At 44.7% G+C, this 26,440-nt stretch overlaps 1 protein-coding gene across 1 annotated transcript in view; it reads left to right on the top strand.

Annotated features, from left to right (window-relative positions):
- The window catches only part of POF1B (POF1B actin binding protein), a 142,516-nt gene that overhangs the window by 108,812 nt on the left and 7,264 nt on the right, over window positions 1-26,440 (top strand). The window contains exons 14-15 of the mRNA XM_033946778.1: window positions 9,170-9,234; window positions 19,849-19,960. Of these exons, the coding sequence (XP_033802669.1) occupies window positions 9,170-9,234; window positions 19,849-19,960 (177 nt within the window). The remainder of the gene's footprint in view (window positions 1-9,169; window positions 9,235-19,848; window positions 19,961-26,440) is intronic.

The following is a 26,440-nucleotide window of genomic DNA, read 5'->3' as shown; positions in this document are numbered from 1 at the left end:
ATCACGGGGTTGAAGGGGATGTACACAGATGGGTCAAACACTGGTTGGCAGGCAGAAGGCAGAGGGTTGGAGTGAAAGGTCACTACTCGGACTGGATGAGGGTCACGAGCGGAGTTCCGCAGGGATCAGTACTCGGACCACTGCTTTTCAATGTATTTATTAATGACCTGGAAACGGGGACGAAATGTGAAGTTATAAAATTTGCGGATGACACCAAACTCTGTAGCAGGGTTACAACTGCCGAAGAGTGTGAGGAACTACAAAGAGACCTAAACAAACTGGAGGAGTGGGCGAATAAATGGCAGATGAACTTCAATGTAGGGAAATGCAAGGTCATGCATATAGGGAAAAAGAACCGGATGTTCAGCTACCAAATGGGGGGATTAGTATTAGAGGGAAGTAGCCTTGAAAGGGACTTGGGCGTACTGGTGGACACAACAATGAAGTCAACGGCACAATGCGCAGCAGCCTCAAAGAAGGCAAACAGAATGTTGGGTATTATCAAGAAGGGTATTACAACCAGAACGAAAGAAGTCATCCTGCCGTTGTATCGGGCAATGGTGCGCCCGCACCTGGAGTACTGTGTCCAGTATTGGTCACCGTATCTTAAGAAGGATATGGCAGTACTTGAGAGGGTTCAGAGGAGAGCAACACGAATGATTAAAGGCATGGAAGACCTTTCATACACTGAAAGATTAGAGAGACTGGGGCTCTTCTCCCTGGAAAAGCGTAGACTTAGAGGGGACATGATAGAAACCTACAAGATCATGAAGGGCATAGAGAGAGTAGAGAGGGACAGATTCTTCAAACTTTCAGAACATAAAAGAACAAGAGGGCATTCGGAAAAGCTGAAAGGGGACAGATTCAAAACGAATGCTAGGAAGTTTTTCTTTACCCAGCGTGTTGTGGACATCTGGAATGTGCTTCCAGAGGGCGTAATAGGGCAGAGTATGGTGCAGGGGTTCAAGAAAGGATTGGACAATTTCCTACTGGAAAAGGGATAGAGGGGTATAGATAGAGGGCTACTGCACAGGTCCTAGACCTGTTGGGCCACCGCATGGGCGGACTGCTGGGCACGATGGACCTCTGGTCTGACCCAGTGGAGGCATTTCTTATGTCTTATGTTCTTATTGAAGGTGGTTTCAGCCTTCCAATCAATCCAGTCAATCAGGAAATCCGTTTGCCCACTTTTCACCCTACAGGGTCTAAGAAAAAGGATAAAGTATTTCATTTGCTGGATATCAAGCGAGTGCATCTTCGGTACCTCAAAGTTACCAATAAGTTTCACCTTTCGAATCACCTTTTTGTTCTCACAAGGGAAGCCGGCATCTAAAGTCTTGATTTCCAGATGGATTAAAATGGCCATTTCCTCTGCGTATGTGAGCTGTGGCTAACAACTACCGATTGCATTGAAAGCATACTCCACTAGAGGAGTTACTGCCTCGCAGGTGGAGACTATGGCTGTCTCACCTGAAGAGATTTGTAGAATGGTTATATGGTCTATAGGTTGGGTGTAGCAGCTGGGAAGGACACCACTTTCAGGGCCTCCATCTTAAAGAAGACACAGTGTGCACACTCTAAGCTCTGGGGTCTGCTTTGGTACGTCCCTAGCATTAAGGACCACTAGTCACAGTGCACTAGAAAGAAAGATTAGGTTCATAACCTTGGTAATCTTTCTTGTAGAAGTGTCTAGTGGTCCTGAAGTTCCATCCTGTGTATAGGCTTTGCCTGCCTTCTGCCTTTGGATCAATTTAGATTTGAAGAATTTTCTATCTCCCAGAAGAACTGAGAGGGGGAGAAAAAAGAAAGATGATGCAAAGGCCATTCATCATGATCGTACAGTCTGGTTTAAGTCTTTGCTTGTCATCAGGTCATGCAAGCAGCTAGGAGCTCTATACATAATTGGTACTAGTTGCACAAATTTGGACAATTTTATTTCCTATGTTTGTTAGAGTAGAACAAAATTGTAATGTTGGGGATTTATCCCTGTTTTCCTCCTTCCTGTTATATCTTTTATTTCAGTGTTACTTGATTGCTTTTGTACAAACTGAGGGGGCAGGAGGAGGAGGTGGAGTTGGAAAACATAATTGACATTTTGCTGCAAGCAATTTGCTAGTTCAGATACAAGACCCTATTGTTTAGGACAACTAGACACATCTACAAGAAAGATTACTGAGGTAAGAACCTAATCTTTCTGTCCCTTGTTTGGGAATATATTGAGTTAACCCTTTAATTGGCAGATGGTAAAATGGTTGCTTTATGTAACTTGATGTTGAACGAGAGCAACAGTGCCAAGTAACAGGCATTTGTAAATGCAGATCTCACATAAGAGCCATAGAAGACACATGTAAAAACGCTAGAGCAAGCATGGTCCCTTTTTAAGGACACAGTCACCGAGGCGCAAAATCTATATATATAGTGCTCCCCTGCGAATTTGCAGTTCGCGGTCCTGGTCATTCGCGGCATTTTCTGACTGCGAAAGGGAGGCAGGAGAAGGCAGCCAGAGCACTGGCGAGTGAAGGAAATCACTCGTGGTATGCTCCGACTGCCTCTTCCTGTACTAAAGTCGGGCCTCACCAACCAGGAGCTGCATGTCAAAGCAGCTCCCGGTTGGTGAGGCCGACTTTAGTACAGGAAGAGGCGGTCGGAGCATACCGCAAGTGATATCCTTCACTTGTTGGCGCTCCAGCTGCCCTCTCCTGCCTCTCCAGCTGCCTTCTCCTGTCTCCCCTGCCTAAAAACCGTATTCATGGGTTTTTTGACATTCGCGGGGGTTCCTGGAACAGAACTCTCGTGAATATTGGGGGGAGTACTGTACCGCATATCAATAATGGATCCAAGAGGAAAAAGAACAAGGAACTGGTGTGGCTCACTGTAGTGGTGAAGGAAGCGATCAGAGACAAGAAAACTTCATTTAAGGAATGGAAAAGGTCAAAAATGGACGAAAACTGGAAAAAGCATAAACATCATCGACAGGTGCCATAAGGCGGTAAGAGGGGCCAAAAGAAACTAAGAGGAAAAAATAGCCAAGGAGGCAAAAAACTTCAAGCCGTTCTTTTGATATATTAAGGGAAAACAACCCGCGAAGGAAGCGGTGGGGCCGTTGGATGACCATGAAATAAAGGGAGTGCTAAAGGAGGAAAAAGCTATCACCAAGAAACTGAACACATTTTTTGCGTGTATTTACCGAAGAGGATGTACACAACATACCGGAAGCCGTCAGGCTATATGCAGAAAATAAAGAAGGGAAACTGACAGGGTTGACGGTCAGTCTAGAAGAGTTATGCAGGCAGATTGATAGGCTTAAAAATGATAAATCCCCAGGACTGGATGACATCCATCCAAGGGTAATCAAGGAACTGAAAGGGGCTATAGCTGAACTGCTTCAACTAATAGCCAATCTGTTGATCAAATCAGGAAGGATTCCGGAAGACTGGAAAGTGGCAAATGTTATGCCGATCTTCAAGAAAGGTTCAAGGGGAGATCCAGGAAACTATAGACCGGTGAGTCTGACCTTGGTACCGGGAAAGATGGTAGAGGCGCTGATAAAGGACTGCATCATTGATCACCTTGACAGCCACAATCTGATGAGGACCAGCCAGCACGGCTTCAGCAAGGGAAGATCTTGCTGCACTTCTTTGAGGGAGTAAAACAGGCAGATAGACAAGGTCGACCCGGTCGACATTGTATATCTGGATTTTCAGAAGGCATTCGACAAGGTCATAGAAACATAGAAAAAGACGGCAGATAAGGGCCGCGGCCCATCAAGTCTGCCCACCATAATAACCCTCCCCTATTTAACTCTGTGCAGAGATCCCACATGACGATCCCATTTCTTCTTAAAATCAGGCACGCTGCTTGCCTCGATCACCTGAAGTGGAAGTCTATTCCAGCGATCAACCACTCTTTCGGTGAAAAAGTATTTCCTGGTGTCGCCATGCAATTTCCCCCCCCCTGATTTTCCATGGATGTCCTCTTGTTGCCGTCGGACCCCTGAAGAAGAAGATATCTTCTACCTCGATATGGCCCGTGAGGTATTTGAACATCTCGATCATGTCTCCCCTCTCTCTGCGTTCCTCGAGTGAGTATAGCCGTAATTTGTCCAGCCGTTCCTCGTACGGGAGATCCTTGAGTCCTGAGACCATCCGGGTGGCCATTCGCTGGACCGACTCAAGCCTCAGTACATCCTTGCGATAATGAAGCCTCCAGAATTGCACGCAATATTCCAGATGGGGCCTCACCATAGATCTATACAACGGCATAATGACTTCAGGCTTACGGCTGACGAAACTCCTACGTATACATCCTATGATCTGCCTAGCCTTAGATGAAGCCCGCTCCACTTGATTGGCAGTCTTCATGTCTTCACTGATGATCACCCCTAGGTCCCGTTCTGCAACCGTCCTTGCTAGGATCTCGCCATTTAGGGTGTAAGTCTCGCATGGATTTTGACTGCCAAGGTGCATGACTTTGCATTTCTTGGCATTAAAACTCAGTTGCCAGGTCTTTGACCATTGCTCCAATTGGAGTAGGTCGTGTTTCATATTGTCCGTTGTGCTCTTGCTTGTTATATTACACAGTTTGGCGTCATCGGCGAATAACGTTATTTTATCACGAAGCCCCTCAGCCAGGTCCCTTATAAAGATATTGAAAAGGATCGGGCCTAAGACCGAGCCCTGTGGCACCCCGCTGATCATTGCCGTCATTACGGAGGGGGTGCCGTTCACCACCACCCTCTGAAGCCTACCACCAAGCCAGTCCTCAACCCATTTTGTCAAAGTGTCACCTAATCCCATAGAACTCATTTTGCACAACAACCTGTGGTGTGGGACACTATCAAATGCTTTGCTGAAATCCAAGTATACAATGTCCAAGGACTCTCCAATATCAAGCTTCCCCGTCACCCAGTTAAAGAAGCTGATCAAGTTGGATTGGCAGGATTTCCCCTTGGTAAATCCATGTTGACGGGGATCCTGTAGATTCTCCTCATCCAGGATATTATCTAATTGGTGTTTGATTAGGGTTTCCATTAATTTGCTCACTATAGATGTGAGACTCACTGGTCTGTAGTTCTCAGCCTCTGTTCTGCAACCTTTTTTGTGGAGTGGAATGACGTTAGCCGTTTTCCAGTCCAACGGGACTCTACCTGTACTAAGGGAGAGATTGAAAAGAGCGGATAGTGGTTCCGCCAGGACGTCCCCTAACTCCCTGAGCACCCTGGGGTGTAGGTTGTCTGGCCCCATTGCTTTGTTAACCTTGAGTTTAGTCAGTTCACAGTAGACACTGCTTGTTGTAAACTTGAAATTACTAAACGGGTCCACTGAGCCATCCTTTTTCAGTAGCTGAGGGCCGGAACCCGGCGCCTCGCGGGTGAAGACCGAACAGAAGTATTCGTTTAACAATTCAGCTTTTTCCGAGTCTGCTTCTACAAAGTTCCCGTCTGGTTTCCTAAGGCGTACTATCCCGCTTGTGCTGCGGTTTCTGTCGCTAATATACCTGAAGAAGGGTTTATCACCCTTCTTGATGTTCTTTGCTAAAGTTTCCTCCATTCGGAATTTGGCCTCTCTAACTGCTGTTTTGACAGCTCTTGCCCTAGTCAAATAGACTTCTCTAGAGTCCTGAGATCCTGTATGTTTGTAGGAGATGAACGCTTTTTTCTTCTCTTTTATGAGGTCCGAGATCTCCGCTGAGAACCATTGTGGCTTATTGTTCCTGCGCCGTTTACTCACTGATTTTATATAGCGATTGGTCGCCTCCTGAATGGTAGTTTTCAGAGTCGACCACAATTCCTCTACGTTATCTGTTCCTGCTCGGTTTTGTAGTGCTTGATGGATGAAATCCCCCATACCCTCAAAGTTGGCGTTCTTGAAGCTAAGGACCCTGGTCGATGTGTTAGTTTTGGCGAAACCCTTCCTGAGTTTGAACCATATCATGTTGTGGTCGCTGGAGGCCAACTTATCTCCCACTGAGACCTCAGTGACACTTTCGCCATTGGTAAGCAATAGGTCCAGTATTGCCTGTTCCCTTGTTGGCTCCAATACCAGTTGCCTCAGTTTAGCTCCCTTCATAGAGTTCAATAGTCTCCTGCTGCTGCTTGATGCAGAGGAAAGTGTGTTCCAATCCACATCAGGCATATTGAAGTCTCCTAATAACACTGTATCCCCACGTAAGGTGATATTCTCTATGTCACCTATTAATTCTATATCTATGTCATCCTGTTGCCTTGGGGGTCTGTATACTATGCCAAGATACAGGCATTTGTCATTCCCCCTGGCCAAATTTACCCAAAGGGATTCCCCTGTGTACCTGATATCTGTGATTCTGGTGACTTTAATATCATCCTTAGTGTATATTGCTACACCTCCTCCCATTCTGCCCTCCCTGTCTTGGCGAAGAAGGTATCCTGGTATCACCATGTCCCACCCGTGGGAGTCAGTGAGCCAGGTCTCAGTTATCGCCACCACATCCAGGTCAGCGTTTCTCATTTCAGTCTCAAGTTCCAGGATCTTGTTGCCCAGACTATGGGCGTTGACGTACATAGCCTTCCATGTAGTATGTTTGCTATGCCTCCCTGGGGCTGTTCCTGCTTGAGCTGCATGGACCTTTCCAGTACTACTTGGAGTTTGTGTACCTTCCCTAGACCCAGTATAGCAATGTGTACCTACCCTTTGTTTGAAAGTGTTCGTACCCTGTGGTGGAATACCTGTTTGAGCTACCTTAATTCTTTCAGTATAGCTTGCAATGTGTGTATCCTCCCTAGACCCAGAATTACAATGTAAACCTACCTTAGACTTAGAAATGTGTGTACTCGCCCCATACTTAGAAATGTGTTTACTCGTCCCAGTCCCAGACCCAGAATTGTGGTGTTTGTTCACCCCAGTCTCAGAAAAGTATTGATGGCATAGCTCGTCAGATAGGTTGTTTGTGCTTGTACCCTCCCCCAACATACCTAGTTTAAAGCCTTGTGAAGTAGGCGTGCCAGTCGGTGTCCAAGGACGTTCTTCCCTCTTCTAGTCAGGTGTAGCCCATCTGGTCCCTGTAGTCCTAGTAGTGTCTCTCCATGTTGCAGGAACCCGAAGTTCATCTCCTTGCACCAATCTCGCAGCCAATCTCGTTAGTCCTCTGGATGCGATCCTCCCTGGCTCTGCCCTTGCCCCTTACAGGGAGGATCGAGGAGAAGACCACCTGTGCATCAATCCTCCTCAGCTTCTCACCCAGGGCTCTGAAGTCTGCCGGTATGCTATCCTGGGTGCTCCTGGCTGTGTCGTTTGTTCCGACGTGTATGAGGATCATGGGGAAGTGATCCTGAGGTTTGAAGAGTCTATCCAGGCAAGCGGTTACATCCCGGATCCTGGCCCCTGGCAAACAGCAAACCTCTCTTGATTGCAAGTCTGGTCTGCAGATTGGTCCCTCGGTGCCCCTCAGTAGCGAATCTCCAATGACAACCACTCTGCGCTTCTTAGGGGTGGGTCGTCCTGTTGTCTCTGGAACTGGAATCTCCCGCATGAACGACTACTTCGAAAAATTGCGAGCCATGGAATCGAGGGTGAAATACATGGCGGATAGGAAACAGAGAGTAAATGGACAATACTCAGACTGGAAAAGCATCACGAGTGAAGTTCAGTGCTTGGACCCGTGCTCTTCAAAATATTTATAAATGACTTGGAAGTTGATACAACGAGTGAGGTGATTAAATTTGCAGACGATACAAAGTTATTCAGAGTAGTGAAGACGCAGGAGGATTGTGAAGACCTGCAAAGTGACATAAACATGCTCGAAAAATGGGCTGCGACATGGCAAATGAGGTTTAACGTGGATAAGTGTAAGGTTATACATGTCGGTAACAAAAATCTTATACACGAATACAGGTGCAGTACTTGGAAAGACCCCCCCAGGAAAGAGACTTGGGAGTACTGGTCGACAAGTCAATGAAACCATCCGCGCAATGTGTGGCGACGGTGAAAAGGGCAAACAGAATGCTAGGAATGATTAAGAAGGGGATCACGAACAGATCGGAGTAGGTTATCATGCCGCTGTACCGGTCCATGGTGAGCCCTCGCCGTACATGAAGAAGGACACAGTACTACTAGAAAGGGTTCAGAGAAGAGCGACTAAAATGGTTAAGGGGCTGGAGGAATTGCCGTACAGTGAGAGATTGGAGAAACTGGGCCTCTTCTCCCTTGAAAAGAGGAGACTGAGAGGGGACATGATCGAAACGTTCAAGATAATGAAGGGAATAGATTTAGTAGATAGACAGGTTGTTTACCCTCTCTAAGGTAGAGAGAACGAGAGGGCACTCTCTAAAGTTAAAAGGGGATAGATTCTGTACAAACGTAAAGAAGTTCTTCTTCACCCAGAGAGTGATAGAAAACTGGAACGCTCTTCCAGAGGCTGTTATAGGGGAAAACACCCTCCAGGGATTCAAGACAAAGTTAGATAGGTTCCTGCTGAACCAAAATGTACGCAGGTAAGGCTAATCTCAGTTAGGGCACTGATCTTTGACCTAAGGGTTGCCTCGTGAGCGTACTGCTGGGCATGATGGACCACTGGTTTGACCCAGCAGCGGTAATTAAGTTCTTATGTTGCTTCTGAGCTACAATGCCAAATAAAGGGTTAAATGGGGCAAATAATGTGTTCCTTTTACAAAGCAGTGGTAGCGGCTGCTGCTGTGATAATTGCTCTGACGCCTATAGGGATATAATGGACATCGGAAAGTGTGCTGCATGACAGCCTGACAGCCACTACCGTGGCTTTGTAAAAGGGGGGAATATTTCACACCCATATGAAGTAATTTAAAAACTATAGTATTTGGAATTTAAACCAGTGCAGCTTCTTGAGAACACTGATCACTGGGGTAACCCCTACTAGTGATCTCATCATGTGCTCTGAAGGAACTGTAGGTGATGAGATTTTGTTTGGCAGCTCTTGGTATAGGGAATTGCATTAGTCAGTCTACTTGTCTAAAACAGATATATTTTAGTACCTGGTATAACTGCATTTTGCTAGAATGGTGTCATGAAAAGCAACCAGTTAAAATGTAAACAGCTTTGTTTGCTCAGGATAATTCATATAATTATAATTTTGAGTCTGTGTGTGGTTTTAGGTTGGTTTTTATTTGTTTGTTTTTTTAACCCTACTAAAACTAGATTTCCTTTTCTGTCTCTGCCAGGAGCTCTTCAGACTCCGTCAGGAAAGAGAATCTAAAGGTGTCACGAAGGCCATCATCACCAAAAAGTAATGTAAACCAGTTTATGGACTGAAATAATGATAAAATGTCATCCTTATCAGAGCTGAAATTAGAGAAAGCCAGAAAACTCAAAAGCAGGGCCAACACCAAGATGAAATGAACAGTGATTACAGCCATTCACTGGATGATATGAAACAGTATGGCATTCACTACTATTTTTTCATGACTTTCTAGGATGAGAGTAGCATAGGATCACATTTGGATCTTTCATTGAGAGTTTGCTATGGCTGAAGTACCTTCACAGAATGGAGCTGCGATTGATGCAGTAAAATATTAGATTACAAGCAAGTTCATTAAATAGTAAACTCCTACAGGATCTCTGTTTTTGGCTCAGCCCCACTGATTCCCAGAGAACTGTGCCAAGATAACTACTACTACTTATCACTTATATAGCACTGAAAGGCGTATGCACCCTTTTCAGAAGAGCTTACAATCTAACTTGGACAGACAGACATGACATATAGGGTTGGGGATGCAGAACCCAAGGTGAGAGGAGTTAGGAGTCGAAAGTACTCTCGAAGAGATGGGCTTTTAACTGGGCCTTGAACACTGCCAGAGAGAGAGCCCGCCATAGGGATTCGGGCAGCTTGTTCTAAGCAAACGGCACAGCAAGGTAGAAGGGATGGAATCTGGAGCTGGCAGTTGAAGGACTTACCAGCTGAGTGGAGCTCATGGGGGTTGAGGGGAACATAGGGGGAGATAAGTAAAGATAGATAAGAGCTCAAAGCACCACCAGAAAGGGAAAATAGATAATTCTGAGCTTATTTTTATTGGAAAATGTAAGGCCCATGTATTTGTGTATGCATGCTCTCTCACATCCTCTTCTGCTTAGACAGCTGTATTACAAATATGGTCTCAAGTGGTAGAGAGTCTATATTTCCTTCTAATACCCACAAACTGTCATCTCACAGCTACTAGGCTGTGCATTGCCTCAGCATCAAGGAATCTTTGCTCATTTAAAATAGCTGGCTCAAGGCTATCTCCAAACTTATTGCTAACAGCTGGTTATATATTGCACTTTTCTAGAGACTAAAAATTGATGTCCCATAACACTGGCCACACATAAACAGTACTACTAATTATTCATACTGAAACCTTATCACATTTATATAGAGCTCAATGTAAACCGTTTCACATATAGTGGCTACATGTATAAGAGATTTTTGTATGGACCTTCAGAGTGCAGCCAAGCATTTCATACTACTGGCAGCTAAAGTCTTCATCAGTCCAATCTTTTATTGAAACTTGTTTAGGAAACTCTTTTTTAAAAGCTACTAGCTTCACTGTTTTATCGGTATTTTGACTTTTTGACCCACCTCTGGGACCTATACATTCTTGCACTGTCTTTAGAAGCTTTTGATAATAAGAGATATTGAGTGAATGACATTTGACTTGTTTTTTTAGTTTCCCTCGACCCTGAAGAAAGTTTCTTTTGAAACATGCATGTCGGGAGAGGTGGCATAGATGACAATTAAGAATTTACTATGAGCTAAGTAGCTATATCAATTTTATGGTTGAAAAAGAAAAAAGATAAAAATATGAATAAACAATAAATGATAAAACAGTGAAGCGAATAGCTTTTTAAAAAGAGTTTCCTAAACAAGTTTCAATAAAAGATTGGACTGATGAAGACTTTAGCTGCCAGTAGTATGAAATGCTTGGCTGCACTCTGAAGGTCCAGGCAAAAATCTCTTATACATGTAGCCACTATATGTGAAGCAGTTTACATTGAGCTGTATATGTGATAAGGTTTCGGTATGAATAATTAGTACTGTATATGTGTGGATATATACTGGAGTACTAATTCAGTGGCAAAAAATTTGAAACATACCCAGAAACAGGTTTAACATTTGAGACACCAAAATGAGCGTTGGCCAGTGTTATGGCTCAAATTTGATTTGCTGGTTCCAAATTTGATCTGCTGGTTCCAAAAATGGCACCAGTTTTCTCCTATCAGCTCTAGTTTTTGAGATACAGAACATGTGCCAGCCCTCCAGGACCTTGTAGGAAGCCTCAAATTTCAGTGACTTAAACCCCTCTCCCTCATACCTCATCACTGTCACTGGTTCTGTAAATATCAGTCTTTCTTCCTACAAGCCAGGCTGTAGGAGTTTTGTCTTTTCTGCTTGTGTTTTATTTTGTGTAATTTCAGTCTTTGTGTTTGCGGTACATACATTGCTGTCAATAACATGCTACATGATCAAAACACAAAGCTATAGAATCAATAACTTACAACTTATAGAGAATGTGACTAAGAACACATGCTTTTCAGAATCTAAGAAAATAAATCAGAGTCACGAATGGTAGAAGAACTGGTTAGCAGGCACAGGTGTTCTGAGGTAAGATACATTGAAGCAAGGTCTGTCAAAGTTTGAGACCAAAATTGATCCGGTTCATGAAAAGAAGTGTCTTTACTGCTTTCCGGAAGGTCAGTAGGTTATCAATTGCCCTAATGGCAGGAGGGAGTTGATTCCATAAGCTATAGGAATATGATTAGGTTGTTACCTTGATAATCTGGGTTCTGTTAAGATACACAGAAGTCTGTACTGCCCTCCCTGCAGAATTTGTGATTTGCTCGATTTCTGCTGCAGACATTGCCAGTGTCCGTCTCGGGACCTCTTCTAAGGTATCTAAGATTAAGCAGAGATGTTGTTACAGGAACAGGGAGTTTCCTATTCTCTTCCCTTTGGAGTGTTCTCTAGCCCCTGTTATTTGCACTTAGCAGATTGGCTCTTAGTTATTCATGTGAATGATTTATTGTTCACTGTTTTCTTGTTAAATGTTTATTGATCGTTGTTCTATTTCCTAAGTTTCAGAGCAGAATGTTTGTTACTGGTTAAGTTCTCCTTCTCCTTTCTTATGTTTCAATGGAATCTAATTATTATCCCAGGACAAGCAGGCAGGTATTCTCACTAGTGGGTGATGTCATCCGACAGAGCCCCGATACGGACATCTTGCAAGCATGTCTTGCTTGAAGAAACTCAGAAGTTTCGAGATGCCCGCACCGCGCATGCGCCAGTGCCTTCCCACCCGATGTACCGGGCGTGTCTCCTCAGTTCTTTTCTTTCCGCGGAGCTGAGAAGTTTCACTTCATTCTGCGCTGACTGAATTTCAGTATATTTGCCTTCTTTACTACCGCGTTTTGTTCTTTATTTGATTTATTTCAATTTTACGTTGTTTTTTTATAAAAAAAAAAAAAAGTTAAAATTATTTCTTCCGGCGGTTCGGCCGGGCCGGCCTCGTGGTTTAGGCCGAGCGCCTTCAACCTAGCGGCGACGATTTTCCGGCCTATGTCCCGGCCAATCACCGGTTTTAAAAAGTGCAGCAAGTGCCAGCGTGCGATTTCGTTGACGGACCCGCATCGACGCTGTCTTCAGTGTCTTGGTCCAGAACACGTTCCGAAATCGTGCCGGCCTTGTTCCACGCTCACTGCGCGATCGTTCAAACGGCACTGCTTACTTTGGGAGTCGATGTTTAAGATGGAGTCTGCCAAAGAGCCGTCTGCTTCAACTTCTACTGCGGTTTCGCCGGTTCGTTCGAAACCTGCATCGACAACCCCTGCATCTGGCATCGTGAAGCCGGCATCGTTCACTCCGACTTCTGCCTCCAATTCAGCATCGGTGCCTGTCCCCGTCTCCTCGGCTCAGGTACCGCCTTCCACTGTCCCCCCGGTGGTCATTAAAGTGCCTAAAGCTAGCAAGCAAAAGCACTTGGCCACAAAGGAGCGCGAAGACCGTGCTGGAGGACCCCCTTTCGGTGCGGATCCCTCCATATCGGCTTCGCTGCGATCCCTGCTGGAAGCTCAGTTTGTCGAGCTTATGCAGTCTATGGGACCCCGGCTTATCGCCTCCATTCAGGGTGACCTCCCGGTCTCGGTCCCGGGGGGCGGTCCGCCCCCTCCCCCTCCTCCTCATCGTACGATCTCTCTGCTCGACGAGGAGGATCGGCGGAGGGCGGCGGGTGCTTCCAGGCGGGCTTCATTTAGTGATATGTCGCCTTTGGAACCCATCACGCCCCCTCGACAGAAGAGTGCTGTGTCAGCCCCTGATAGTCGAAGTCCTGGGCATACTGCATCGCAGGAAGAGTTCTTCCGCACTCCATACCAGACCTGGGTGGCACTGCGTGAGTCCGCATCCTTACCGCCTCTGCGATCCACTGCATCGAGTCCCATTCATTCCTTGGAGGCTTCGGGGGATCGTGCGATGCACAGAAGATCTCGTTCCCCATCCCGGCACCGGGAGGGGCATCGATCTCGACACTCATCTCGACACTCCTCACGTCATTCGGAGGTGTCCCCGCAAAAGAAGATCCAGCGTATGGGATACTCCTCGTCAGATTTATCCCCGCCTGAGGGACCGGAGTATGAGGAACCATCTACCTCCTATTCTCCTTGCCGCTCTCAGCTTTCTCTGGATCCGGAGGCTTCCACTTCTTCTAGTCCGTCTCGCCGGCCGGCGCTGGCGGACCAACTATCTTTTTCATCCTTCCTTCGACAAATGGCGGATGATTTGGATGTGACGTTGGACACTGGTTCTCGATATTCTAAGGAGTATCTGGACACCATGCATTTGCCTCACCCTCCAGCGGAGATGCTTCGCCTTCCTCTGCATAAACTCCTTGACCAGACTTTCATGCGTTGTTTTGAAACACTGTATTCCATCCCTGCAGTTCCCAGTAAATTGGATGCCCGATACCGCATCGTCCATCACAAAGGGTTTGAGGGGGCGCAACTTTCTCATCAATCACTTCTGGTCGAGTCATCCCTCAAACGATCTCATCCCTCCCAGGTTTACGCCTCAGTACCACCGGGCCGTGAAGGGAGGACGATGGATAAATTTGGTAGACGTATCTACCAGAATTCGATGATGGCGACTCGAGTGCTCAATTACAATTTTTTCTTCTCTTCATATTTGGACTTCTTCTTGCCGGTGCTCCGCAAGTTCATCCCTTTTATCGATGCTCAAGCTCGATTCGAATTTGAAGAGGTGGTGGCGACCCTTTCTCAGTTACGCCTGCAGCTAATGCAATCCTCCTACGATGCCTTCGAACTCTCGGCACGTGCTGCGGCCTATTCGGTCGCCATGCGTCGCCTGGCATGGCTTCGTACCATTGATATGGATCCAAACCTCCAAGACAGACTTGCTAATGTGCCTTGTGCGGGGGCGGATCTGTTTGATGAGTCTATCGAGACTGTTACTAAAAAGCTTTCGGACCATGAGAAGTCCTTCCAGTCTATTCTGCGGCCTAAGCCTAAGCCTCAGCAGTCTCGTCCCTCTAGGCCGCCTCTGATTTACCAGCGGCGTTATCAGCCGAGACAGACTCCTCCTGCGAGACAGCCTGCAAAGAGACAGCCTCCTCAGAAGCCTCAGCAGAAGCCTCAGATGCCGGCTGCACCCAAGGCTCCTCAGCCTTTTTGACTCTCTTCCAGGGAGCATAACCGACTTCGTTCTGCCTCCCCCCGTTTTTCCCATCGGGGGTCGTCTCCATCATTTTTGTCATCGATGGGAGACAATCACCACGGACCTCTGGGTCCTTACCATCGTAAGAGAGGGATACTCTCTTCATTTCCAACGGGTCCCCCCGGACCACCCGCCAAGAGAGTATCCTTCCAACTCGACGCAGACCGCTCTTCTTCTCCAGGAGGCTCAGGCTCTTCTTCGGCTTCGGGCCGTCGAGCCGGTGCCATTCGATCAGCAAAACCGGGGGTTCTACTCCCGGTACTTCTTGGTTCCGAAGAAGACGGGCGATCTGCGTCCCATTTTGGACCTTCGAGTCCTCAACAAGTTTTTGGTCAAGGAGCGGTTCCGCATGCTGACCCTTGCTTCTCTTTATCCCCTCCTCGAGCAGAACGATTGGTTATGCTCTCTGGACCTCAAGGAGGCCTACACTCACATCCCGATTCATCCAGCCTCCCGCAAGTTTCTCAGATTTTGGGTGGGACATCTACATCTGCAGTATCGGGTGCTTCCATTCGGCCTTTCCTAGTCTCCCAGAGTCTTCACAAAGTGTCTGGTGGTGGTGGCCGCTGCACTCCGAAACATGGGTCTTCAGGTGTTTCCATACCTCGACGACTGGCTCATCAAGGCACCGTCGGCTCCAAGGGTCATTTCGGCGACCTTGACTACAATTTGTTTCCTGCAGAGTTTGGGCTTCGAGATCAACTTCCCCAAGTCTCATCTTCAGCCCATCCAGTCTCTCCCCTTTATCGGGGCTGTTCTGGATACCATTCAACTTCGAGCATTCCTTCCTCCTCCACGCATGGATGCTCTCCTTCTACTCTGCCAGTCGGTGTCTTCTCGCCCGTCCATCTCGGCGAGACACATGATGGTCCTCTTGGGCCACATGGCATCTACAGTTCATGTGACGCCTTTCGCCAGACTACATCTCAGAATTCCTCAATGGACCCTGGCATCTCAGTGGACTCAGGTGTCCGACCCGTTGTCCCGTCACATTGTCGTCACTCCTGCTCTACGGCAGTCTCTTGTCTGGTGGATGACCTCTTCGAATCTATCCAGAGGTTTGCTGTTTCACTCTCCTCCCCACCAGAAAGTTCTCACGACCGATTCATCGAACTATGCATGGGGGGCCCATCTGGATGGTCTTCGCACTCAAGGGTTCTGGACCAGTGCGGAACGACTCCATCAAATCAATCTTCTGGAGCTCAGAGCCATCTTCAATGCTCTCCAAGCTTTTCAGCATCTGCTTCACGACATGGTGGTCCTTATTCGCACAGACAATCAGGTCGCCATGTATTATGTCAACAAACAAGGGGGCACGGGCTCGGCCCCTCTTTGTCAGGAAGCTCTTCGAGTCTGGGATTGGGCGGTTCGCCACAACACCTTCCTCAGAGCTGTCTACATTCAGGGGAAAGACAACGTCTTAGCAGACAAATTGAGTCGTCTTCTCCAGCCTCACGAATGGACGCTCCATTCAAAACCCCTTCATCAGATCTTTGCTCAGTGGGGAACGCCTCAGATAGACCTCTTTGCAGCCCCCCACAACTTCAAACTGCCTCAGTTTTGCTCCAGGATCTACACTCCTCTCCGCCTCGAGGCAGACGCCTTTCTACTGGAGTGGGGGAATCGCTTCCTATATGCGTTTCCTCCATTTCCTCTCATTCAAAAGACTCTGGTCAAGTTGAGATCAGACCATGCCACCATGATTCTGATTGCTCCTCGGTGGCCCAGACAACCTTGGTACTCCCTTCTACTTCAACTGTGCAGCAGGGAGCCAGTACTTCTTCCAGTGTTTCCTTCACTACTTACTCAACATCAAGGTTCACTACTTCATCCCAACCTGCAGTCTCTCCACCTGACAGCTTGGTTCCTTTCAACATAACTCCTCACCAGTTCTCTCAAGCAGTGAGGGAGGTCTTGGAGGCTTCCAGGAAACCTGCTACTCGACAATGCTATTCCCAAAAATGGACTAGATTCTCTTCCTGGTGTATTTCCAATGCCACGGAACCTCAGCGAGCTTCCCTATCTTCTGTATTGGACTATCTTCTACACCTGTCTCAGTCTGGTCTCAAGTCTACCTCTATACGAGTCCACCTGAGTGCTATTGCGGCTTTCCATCAGCCTCTACAGGGGAAACCTTTGTCTGCTCATCCTGTGGTTTCCAAATTTATGAAAGGACTTTTTCATGTCAACCCTCCTATCAAACCTCCTCCTGTGGTTTGGGATCTCAATGTTGTCCTGTCTCATCTTATGAAGCCTCCGTTTGAACCTCTCAACAAGGCCCCACTTAAGTATCTCACTTGGAAAGTGGTTTTTCTGGTGGCCCTCACATCTGCTCGCAGGGTCAGTGAGCTTCAGGCCTTGGTGGCGGACCCACCTTTCACAGTATTCCATCATGACAAGGTGGTCCTCCGCACTCACCCGAAATTCCTGCCTAAAGTGGTCTCTGAATTTCACCTCAACCAATCCATTGTGCTTCCAGTGTTCTTTCCAAAGCCTCATTCTCATCCTGGAGAATCTGCTTTACACACTCTGGACTGTAAACGTGCTTTAGCTTTCTACTTGGATCGCACCAAGCCACACAGAACTGCTCCTCAACTTTTCGTCTCCTTTGATCCAAACAAGTTGGGACGACCTGTATCGAAGCGCACCATCTCCAACTGGATGGCGGCTTGTATCTCTTCCTGCTATGCCCAGGCTGGATTATCCCTTCCCTGTAAGGTCACAGCCCATAAGGTCAGAGCAATGGCAGCCTCTGTAGCCTTCCTCAGATCGACACCGATTGAGGAGATTTGTAAGGCTGCCACTTGGTCCTCGGTTCATACATTCACCTCTCATTATTGTCTGGATACTTTCTCCAGACGGGATGGACAGTTTGGCCAAACAGTGTTACAAAATTTGTTCTCTTAAGTTGCCAACTCTCCCACCATCCCATTGGGGTTAGCTTGGAGGTCACCCACTAGTGAGAATACCTGCCTGCTTGTCCTGGGATAAAACAATGTTACTTACCGTAACAGTTGTTATCCAGGGACAGCAGGCAGCTATTCTCACGTCCCACCCACCTCCCCTGGGTTGGCTTCTCAGGCTAGCTACCTGAACTGAGGAGACACGCCCGGTACATCGGGCGGGAAGGCACTGGCGCATGCGCGGTGCGGGTATCTCGAAGCTTCTGAGTTTCTTCAAGCAAGACATGCTTGCAAGATGTCCGTATCGGGGCTCTGTCAGATGACATCACCCACTAGTGAGAATAGCTGCCTGCTGTCCCTGGATAACAACTGTTACGGTAAGTAACATTGCTTTTTGGTATCACCTGAGGAGGGAGCTGTTCTCCACTGCAGAACAAGAGTTCAGGATCTTAGTGATACCCTTCTTCAGTTTCACAGGAAGTAGGACTCAACGGCTAAAATACGAACTCCTGTGTATCTTAAAAGAACCCAGATTATTGAAGTAAGAACCTAGGGGCCCTTTTACTAAGGCGTGCTAGCCGTTTTAGCACGTACTAAACACTAATGCGTCCATAGACTATAATGGACACGTTAGCGTTTAGCGCGCGCTAAAATGGCTAGCACGCCTTAGTAAAAGGACTCCCTAAACTGTTCCAGTAATATTTTAGAAAATAATCTGACGATAGAGCCTTTTCTATAATATATGCACATAGGAAGGGTTGTGTGAATATACAGTACAGTGTTTCGATACATTGTTAATGTCTAAAACAGCGGTCTCAAACTCAAACCCTTTGCAGGGCCACATTTTGCATTTGTAGGTACTTGGAGGGCCATAGAAAAAAATAGTTAATATCTTATTAAAGAAATGACAACTTTGTATGAGATAAAACTCTTTATAGTTTATCTTTCCTTAATTGCTTCTGATCATTTCAGCTGTACACAGCTGAAAGCAGTGCAACATGCAGAAAGTGAAGTTTAGATAGTTTTTCACTTTCTGCATATTCTGTGTACAGCTGAAATGATCAGAAGCAATTAAGGAAAGATTTATAAACTATAAAGAGTTTTACCTCATGCAAAATTGTGATTTAGATTCTAATCTAAAGTATCAACTACGAGAGACAAGATTTTGGTGTAGTCCTCTAGGCTTTTTTGTAAAGGGGAGAATCAATATCCAACTTGAGCTTTAAGTGTCCGGTGGTCGCGTCCGTAACTGCCTTCAGCTATCATCTCCTCCAGTACCGGATACAACGGCTATCTTACATTAAGCAGTCACCACCAGGAGAGGTGCCGATTTTCACGAGAGTTCACGCACAAGCTGCACAGCCTCCAGTGGTTACCTTATGTTCTGGAATGTTGCCCGCTTCACTGTTGTAACCTCACGCAAGCGCTTTCCTGCATCTGTACGCGATCGTCCTCTCCACTGCACCTCACAATTGCGTACAGACGCAGGAAAGCGCTTGCCTGAGGTTAAAGCAGTGAGCCGGGCAACATTCCAGAACAATGGTAACATACCGAGGGCCTCAAAATAGTACCTGGCGGGCTGTATACGGTCTAAAATATTGGCAACTCTGCAATATACTCTTGTAAGAATTGGCACATACACATTTATGTTATGAAATTACTAACAAGTGTTAAGTGCTGACACAGATTTGTAGATTTCTGTAAAGGGAAACATCTGTACTAATTTAGAGTTTGCAATCATTTGGCACCGTCATTTTTTGGGGGTGGGCAGAATACAGGGGGATTAATGGGGTACCCACCCCAGTCCCTTTTGTAGAGCACTGCTCAAAACAAGTACTTTGTGGAAATGTAGACATGCCCAAAAGCAGATATAAATTCCAACATTGATCTTGGTGCACATAGATATGCATTCTCCTTCTGAAATATAGAATACACATGCATGTTTTGGCACTGCCCTAACTACGCCCAGGCTACATTCCCTTCCCTTATGCGGCTTTCTAAAAGTGGGTTTTCTTTGTTTAATCAACTTGCATTTGTAAATGCCAGTATTTATACATTCAAACACTAATAAGGTGTCTGAAATAACTACCATTAAGAAAAGGAGCTCTATTTGTCTTCTTCCTGAAGTATCATGAAAGTAAATCCTATGTCACATACAAAAATATGTAGAGTAAAAGTAAACATTTAATTGTATGTTTTTCATACTTATAATAGCATACAATTATTCATTTTTGCACAGGTATAGGAACCAGTATCCTATTTTGCGGCTTCTTCCTGAATATCATGATAGCTTACCAGTCAAAGACACCCAAACCATCGTGATCGAAAGGACTGGAGAGATGTGGAAACAAGTAAGTAATGTCAAGGAAATTTTGTTGCCAAAAATCTTAGAAAACTTGTACAGTATGTGGTTCTATATGAGGCTACAGTAACCCATTCTTGCTGTCCTCAAATACCTACTCAATAGCTGTATTGGAGGAATTAAAGTACCTTAAACCATGCATATTCTCCAGGGAAGGGATTTGTCTTTCTAATGTAGGAAAATTGGTTCTTTAGTCTTTTCTATATATAGAGGATACTTGTGAACTGCAAATTATGTGATAAATATGCATATGTTGAAAATGTGATAGCACTAGCCTTGTTTATGTTATTGCTTTTTCTCCCCCTGTTGTTAACCTTAATTCTTCTGCTCTCTGACAACCTTCACAACAACTCAACATCCTTCCGCCTAGACACGACCAATCCTCACCAATACATTTAGGAATCTTCAGGCTATTGACCTGTGCACCTTCTCTGCCACAATCTCCCTTCCTCTCATACATTATACTATGTAACTCTGTCAATGAAGCAATCTGTTCTCTCCTCTGCTCTTGACACCCTTGCTCCTCCCATGTTACATCCTGTAAAGCATGCCAAACCCCAGCCCTGGTTGACCTCTAAGATCCACTACTTTTGTTCCTGTGCCGTATCTGTGGAATGTCACTGACTGAAATTCTGCGCTCACACTTATGATGTTCATTTCAAATTCCTGATGACCTCCTTCCAATCTACCCTTTCCCTTGTGAAACAAGATTACTACGTTCGCTTGACTAACTTTCGTGAATCCAGCCCTTGTTGTCTCTTTACCACACTCAACTCTCTTCTCAAAGTGCCCTCACCTCCGACTCCTCCTTCACTTTTTTCCCAGACCATGGCTGAATACTTTCACAAGGTTCACAAGATTAACCTTGAGTTCTTCACCCAATTGTCTCCTCCCATCCACCCCGCCAACCCCTGCCACCTTTCCTTCCTTCACTGTAATCACAGAGGAGGAAACTACACATCTTCTCTCCTCCTTCAAACTCATTACCTGTTCCTCTGATCCGATCTCCACCCGTCTACTGATCACCTTCTCTCCTTCTGTCAGCCCCACTATTTGCCATATCCTTAACCTATTGCTGTCTACTGCGACTGTACCCAACACCTTCAAACATGCTATAATTGCACCGCTCCTTAAAAAAACATCGCTGGACCTTACCTGACCCTCCAATTATCGCTACTTGAATTGTTCACTGTTTTATATCGATATTTAATACCTTATTCCCCAGCTAGATCTCTTAGATCAGCTGATCAGTATTTGCTGTCCATTCCATCACTGAAAGTAATTGGCACCAGAAGAACCACAACTTTCTCTATCTTGGGACCCCAGCTTTGGAACAAACTTCCAATTTTTTTGCGCGTTGAAACTTCCTTAGAAAAATTTAAAAGCAAACTAAAAAGCTATCTTTATAAAGATGCATATGAAACCTAGATCCGATAATCTTTGATTTTCTATTATCATTTTAGATCAAGTCTTTTATTAAAAAAAACCCAAAAAAACAGTTACTTTTAGACCAAGTTTCTGTAAAACCTTTTAATATCCCTCCTGATGTTGTTTTTCCCTAAATGTTTTTTTTCTTTTTGGTTATTTTATTTTAAACAAATGTAATTTATCCTTGTATTCCTTATGTATCTTCAAATAACCATAGATAAGACTGTATGTTTTTATTGTTTAAAAGGTTGTTATTTGTCCCCCCAAAATTACTATTGTTAAACGCATTGAATTATTTGATATTGCGTTCAAATCAAAACCTTAATAAACTTGAAACTTCACCGCCATTGTCTTGACTTTCTTTCATCTCAAGTCATCCTCAACCCACTTCAATTGGGCTTTCACCCACTCCATTCTACAGAAATTGCCCTTGCTAAAGTCTCCAATGATCTGTTCTTGGCTAAATCCCAGGGCCTCTACTCCATCCTCATCCTCCTTGATCTATCTGTAGCCTTTGACACTATAGATCACCGCCTCCTCATCAATATGCTGTCCTTGCTTGGATTTCAGGGCTTTGTTATTTCATGGTTTTCTTTCTGTCTCTCCCATTGCACTTTTAGAGTATACTCTGGAGGATTCTCCTCCATTGGCATTCCACTATCTGTCAGTGTACCTCAAGGCTCTGACCTGGGACCTCTTCTTTTCTCCATCTACACTTTCTCCCTTAGCACTCTAATCTCCTCCCATGGCTTCCAGTACCATCTCTATGCTGATGACTTGCAAATTTACCTCTCTACGCCCACAATTTCTACAGGGATCTAAACCCGAGTCTCAGCCTACCTGGCTGACATTTCTACCTGAATGTCTTGCCGTCGCCGCCTAAAATTAAACATGGCCAAGACTGAACTCCTTATCTTTTCTCCTAAACTTGCCTCTGCCTTTCCTCCATTCTATATTTCGGTGGATAATGGTCTTATCCTCCCTGTCTCGTTGACATACAACCTCAAGGTCATCTTTGACTCATCTCTTTTCTTCTCTTTGTATATCCAATGGACCGTCAAAACTTAAGAACATAAGAATTGCCATACTGGGACAGACTGAAGGTCCATAAAGCCCAGTATCCTGTTTCCAACAGTGGCTAACCCAGGTCCCAAGTACCTAGTTAGATTCCAAGTAGTAAAACAGATTTTATGCTGCTTATCTTAGGAATAACCAGTGGATTTCTCCAAACCATCTCAATAATGGTCTATGGACTTCTCTTTTAGGAAATTATCCAAGTCTTTTTTTAAACCCCGCTAAGCTAACAGATTTCACCACATTCTCCGATAATGAATTCCAAAGATTATTTTTTATTTTAAAATTTTATTTAAAAATAAATTTTAAAATAAATTTTAAATTTAAATAAATTTAAATAAATTTTAAATAAAAATAAATTTTAAATTTTATTTTAAAAAAATACTTCCCAAAAAAGAAACATAAAATATAAACCAATGGTGTCATTAACAAAAAATAGAGCAACAAGCACATATCCATTGCAATAAAATATGGAAGTAATACATTTTTAACATATATTTAAATATATCATCTCTCCCCCCCATCCCCTTCTCCTTCCCCTCAAGAGTATCTTGGTTAGTCCAAGATCTTCTTCATAAGAAAATTTTTAGCCATATTTCCATCTCTAACCAACCCCAAAATCTTCCTTTTCCAATATATTTCCCCAGATATCTTTAAATTGTGTCCATCGATTTGTCAAAAGAGCTGATAATCTATATTTTTCACAAACTACTCCTAATCGATCCCTCATATCTCTTAATTTAGGAGCATTGGGATTACGCCACTATTGAGCCACTGTCAATGCCAAGTTCATAAATTTAGTTTGAGCAAGTGACAATCCCTCAATCCCCACTCCCAGTAATGCCCTCTCAGCTTTCATATCCACAGGGATTTGAATTAATCTACTCACATAATGAAACACCTGTTCCCAATATCTCTGAAGAACTTGACATTCCCATCACATGTGGTAGAACGTACTTCTTTCAATATACCCTCTCCAACATCCATCAGTTTTTCCTTGTACACATTTACTAATTAAAATTGGGGTAATATACCAATGCACTAAAAGTTTAAGAGCATTTTCCACTGAAAGAGAGGCCCTTAGCTGTATGAAATAAATGATGCACTAATACTTTCCATTCTTCAATAGTCCATTCCCTACTTAAATCCTGGGCCTTCATATAGAATGTTTTCCTTCCCTCATCTGCATGTAAAATTTTATATAACCAGGAAATACACCCTTTCGTAACCAGATTACCCAGCCTTTTTTCAAATTCCATCTTCCTCATTGTTCCTTTTTCCAATTTCTGAGATGTCATAATTTAATTTTTCACCTGTAGATAGGGAAAAAGATATCCTGCTATAAGCTGATATTGATTTTGGAGATCTTCAAAAACTTTAATTCCCTCCCCATCTGCAAATTGTCCAAAATACCTCAATCCCTTTCACTCCCATCTCTTGAAAATCCCCCTTCACTTCCTGGTATAAAATCATGTGCGTATAATATAGGACAAAAATAAATCCCCTTCTCTTTACCCAACAATCTCAGGGTGCACAGAGGTACCACCACCACCATCACTTTGGTGAGGGTCCTGGACACCGTTGCTAGCCTGAAGAACAACATAGCAAACTGGCAGTGCTGCTGTCAGAACGTGGAACCTCAGGAACTTCCTGTGATCTGGAAAGATGAGAATATGGAAACATGCCTCTGTCCGAACCAAGGAGGCCAAAAATGCCCCTGGAGCCTCCAAGGAGACAACTGAACATACAGTCTCGTCAGAAACAAGGCATGCACAGTGCCTCATGGACTGCCTTGAGGTCCAAGATTGTCCTCCAAACTTTGGAGCCTTTATTTGACATGAGAAAGAACATTGAATATCTCCCAGAGCCCGAGTCTTGCTCCGGAATGGACCCCATGGCAGCAATGTCCAACTACCTGTGGACTGTGGCATTAGAAAGTAAATGTACCAGGGGACAACAAAACTCCAGAGCATCGCTGTCCTGGAAAACCTCCAGGACCTAATGGCCCGAGATAACAACGGCTTGCAAGTAATTTGGGAAGGTCGAGAGCCACCCTCTGAGCCGCTGAAAGGCGGGCATAGACCTGGCCTGGCCAACAAAGTGTGGCAATATGGGTACCATCGGACAGCTCCCTATGGGACGGTTGACACCAAGAACCTCCAAACCGTGGACTTGTAGACTGGAAGTAATGCTGGCTAGAGGAAGCCGCCCTGCACACTGATTGGAATGGCAGAAAGTACAAAAATGGGAGCCGCCCTGAACCTTTTGAGGCATGGGGCCTGGCAACAGGCAATGACTTGGGCCTGCACACTAGCCAGGAAAACATCCAGACCAGCGCCAAACAGAAGGTCTACCTGGAAGGACAGCATGCTCAAAGTTGCTGCCCAGGATGAGGCGCCGGGCCACTGACTGATCCAGAGCTTCAGATGTGCCAAAATTCAAAAGTGTAGTGAATACTATCTTTTTTTTTTTTTTTTTTTTACAATTCTTTATTCATTTTTAAAACTTTCATCAAGTGTACAACAATCATAATAAACACAATCAGAGCACTTGCATATCTTATCATTATAATCTAAAAATACAAATGTAACCCTCTCCCCACCCTCCCTCAAAGCCCTTCATTCATAATAAGAACCTATATTTGTATCCCTCCCCCTCCCAATACTATATGGTGTATAACTAATAGAAAAATGGCATTTAATCATGACAAAAAGACGTTAATGGCTCCCAAATTTTAATAAAATTATTATAATTTCCATTTTGTATCACTATTGATCTTTCCATTCTATATATGTGACATAATGAATTCCACCAAAAATTAAAATTCAGCCTACTATGATCTTCCAATTATTAGTAATATGTTGAATGGCAACTCCAGTCATGATCATTAAAAGTTTAATTTAATGTACACTTGATGTATATGTTAAAATGAATAAAGATTTGGAGAATACTATTGGTGGAAGGGATGGGAGGGGTTTTTATTTATATATTTATGCTGATGTTTGATTAGATTTTCAAGTGATTTGTATGATCTAATTGATATTTTATTGTACACTTGATGTAAGAAATGAAAATGAATAGAGATTTTGAAAAAAAAAAAAAAGTCTATTATTACATGATGATATCCGACTCTTTTTTCTCATATACATTCCAAATATCACAGTATCATAAGATAACGCTACATGGTTTTCCAATAAACAATTTATTTGATCCCAGATTGAGTTCCAAAAGGCTAAGATATGGGGACAGTAGAATAAAAGATGATCCAAAGTCCCTATCTCCAATTTACTATGAACAGGTTATACAGGAAATCTGAGCACAATATTGTCAGGATCATGGCATGCCTTATCACCAAAGGAGGTATGCCCTGGCTCCAAAGTAGGAGGCCGTCACCGCCTTAATTCTAGCGGCCGCCATATCAAACTGGTGCTGGAGAAGAAAATCCACTCTGTGGTCCTGAACATCTGTAGGTCCACCCCCTCCTCCCCCCCCCCCCGGCCCAGGGGAAAGAAGGGCATGGGATACCCTGAGCCACCGAGGAATCTGTCTTCGGGGAAGCAAACACTGTATAAAAGCATCCATCCCCCTCCCAAATGTCTGTGAACAACCAAACTATGTCCAGAGGATTAGAAAAATAGTGGATCATATATGAGGGAACATTCTGCAGAAACAAGTTACCCATCCACTCTGCCTCAACTCCTGGAGGAACTCTGAGATCAAATCCCCCAGATGCATGGGCTGGTAGAATCAACATACAAAGTAGTCCCCTCCCCAGATTTGGAGCTCCACCTGAATCGTAGTCCAGAAAATCTACAAGGGCCATATGAACTCCTGCAGAAGTGGAGCCCATCTGTGTAAGCTGAGGTATTGGCAGGACATCTAGGGCAACCATGGGTACAGCTGGTACACTGACCGGGACCACAGTAGGAGGACAAAAGAAAAGGCCTGTGCTTTGGGAAAGAGGGGC

This window comes from Geotrypetes seraphini, chromosome 5 (genome assembly GCF_902459505.1).
Source record: "Geotrypetes seraphini chromosome 5, aGeoSer1.1, whole genome shotgun sequence".
Classification (NCBI taxonomy): Eukaryota; Metazoa; Chordata; class Amphibia; order Gymnophiona; family Dermophiidae; genus Geotrypetes; species Geotrypetes seraphini.
Note: the sequence above shows the minus strand (reverse complement) of the source record. Positions and strands in the feature narration are given on the sequence as shown.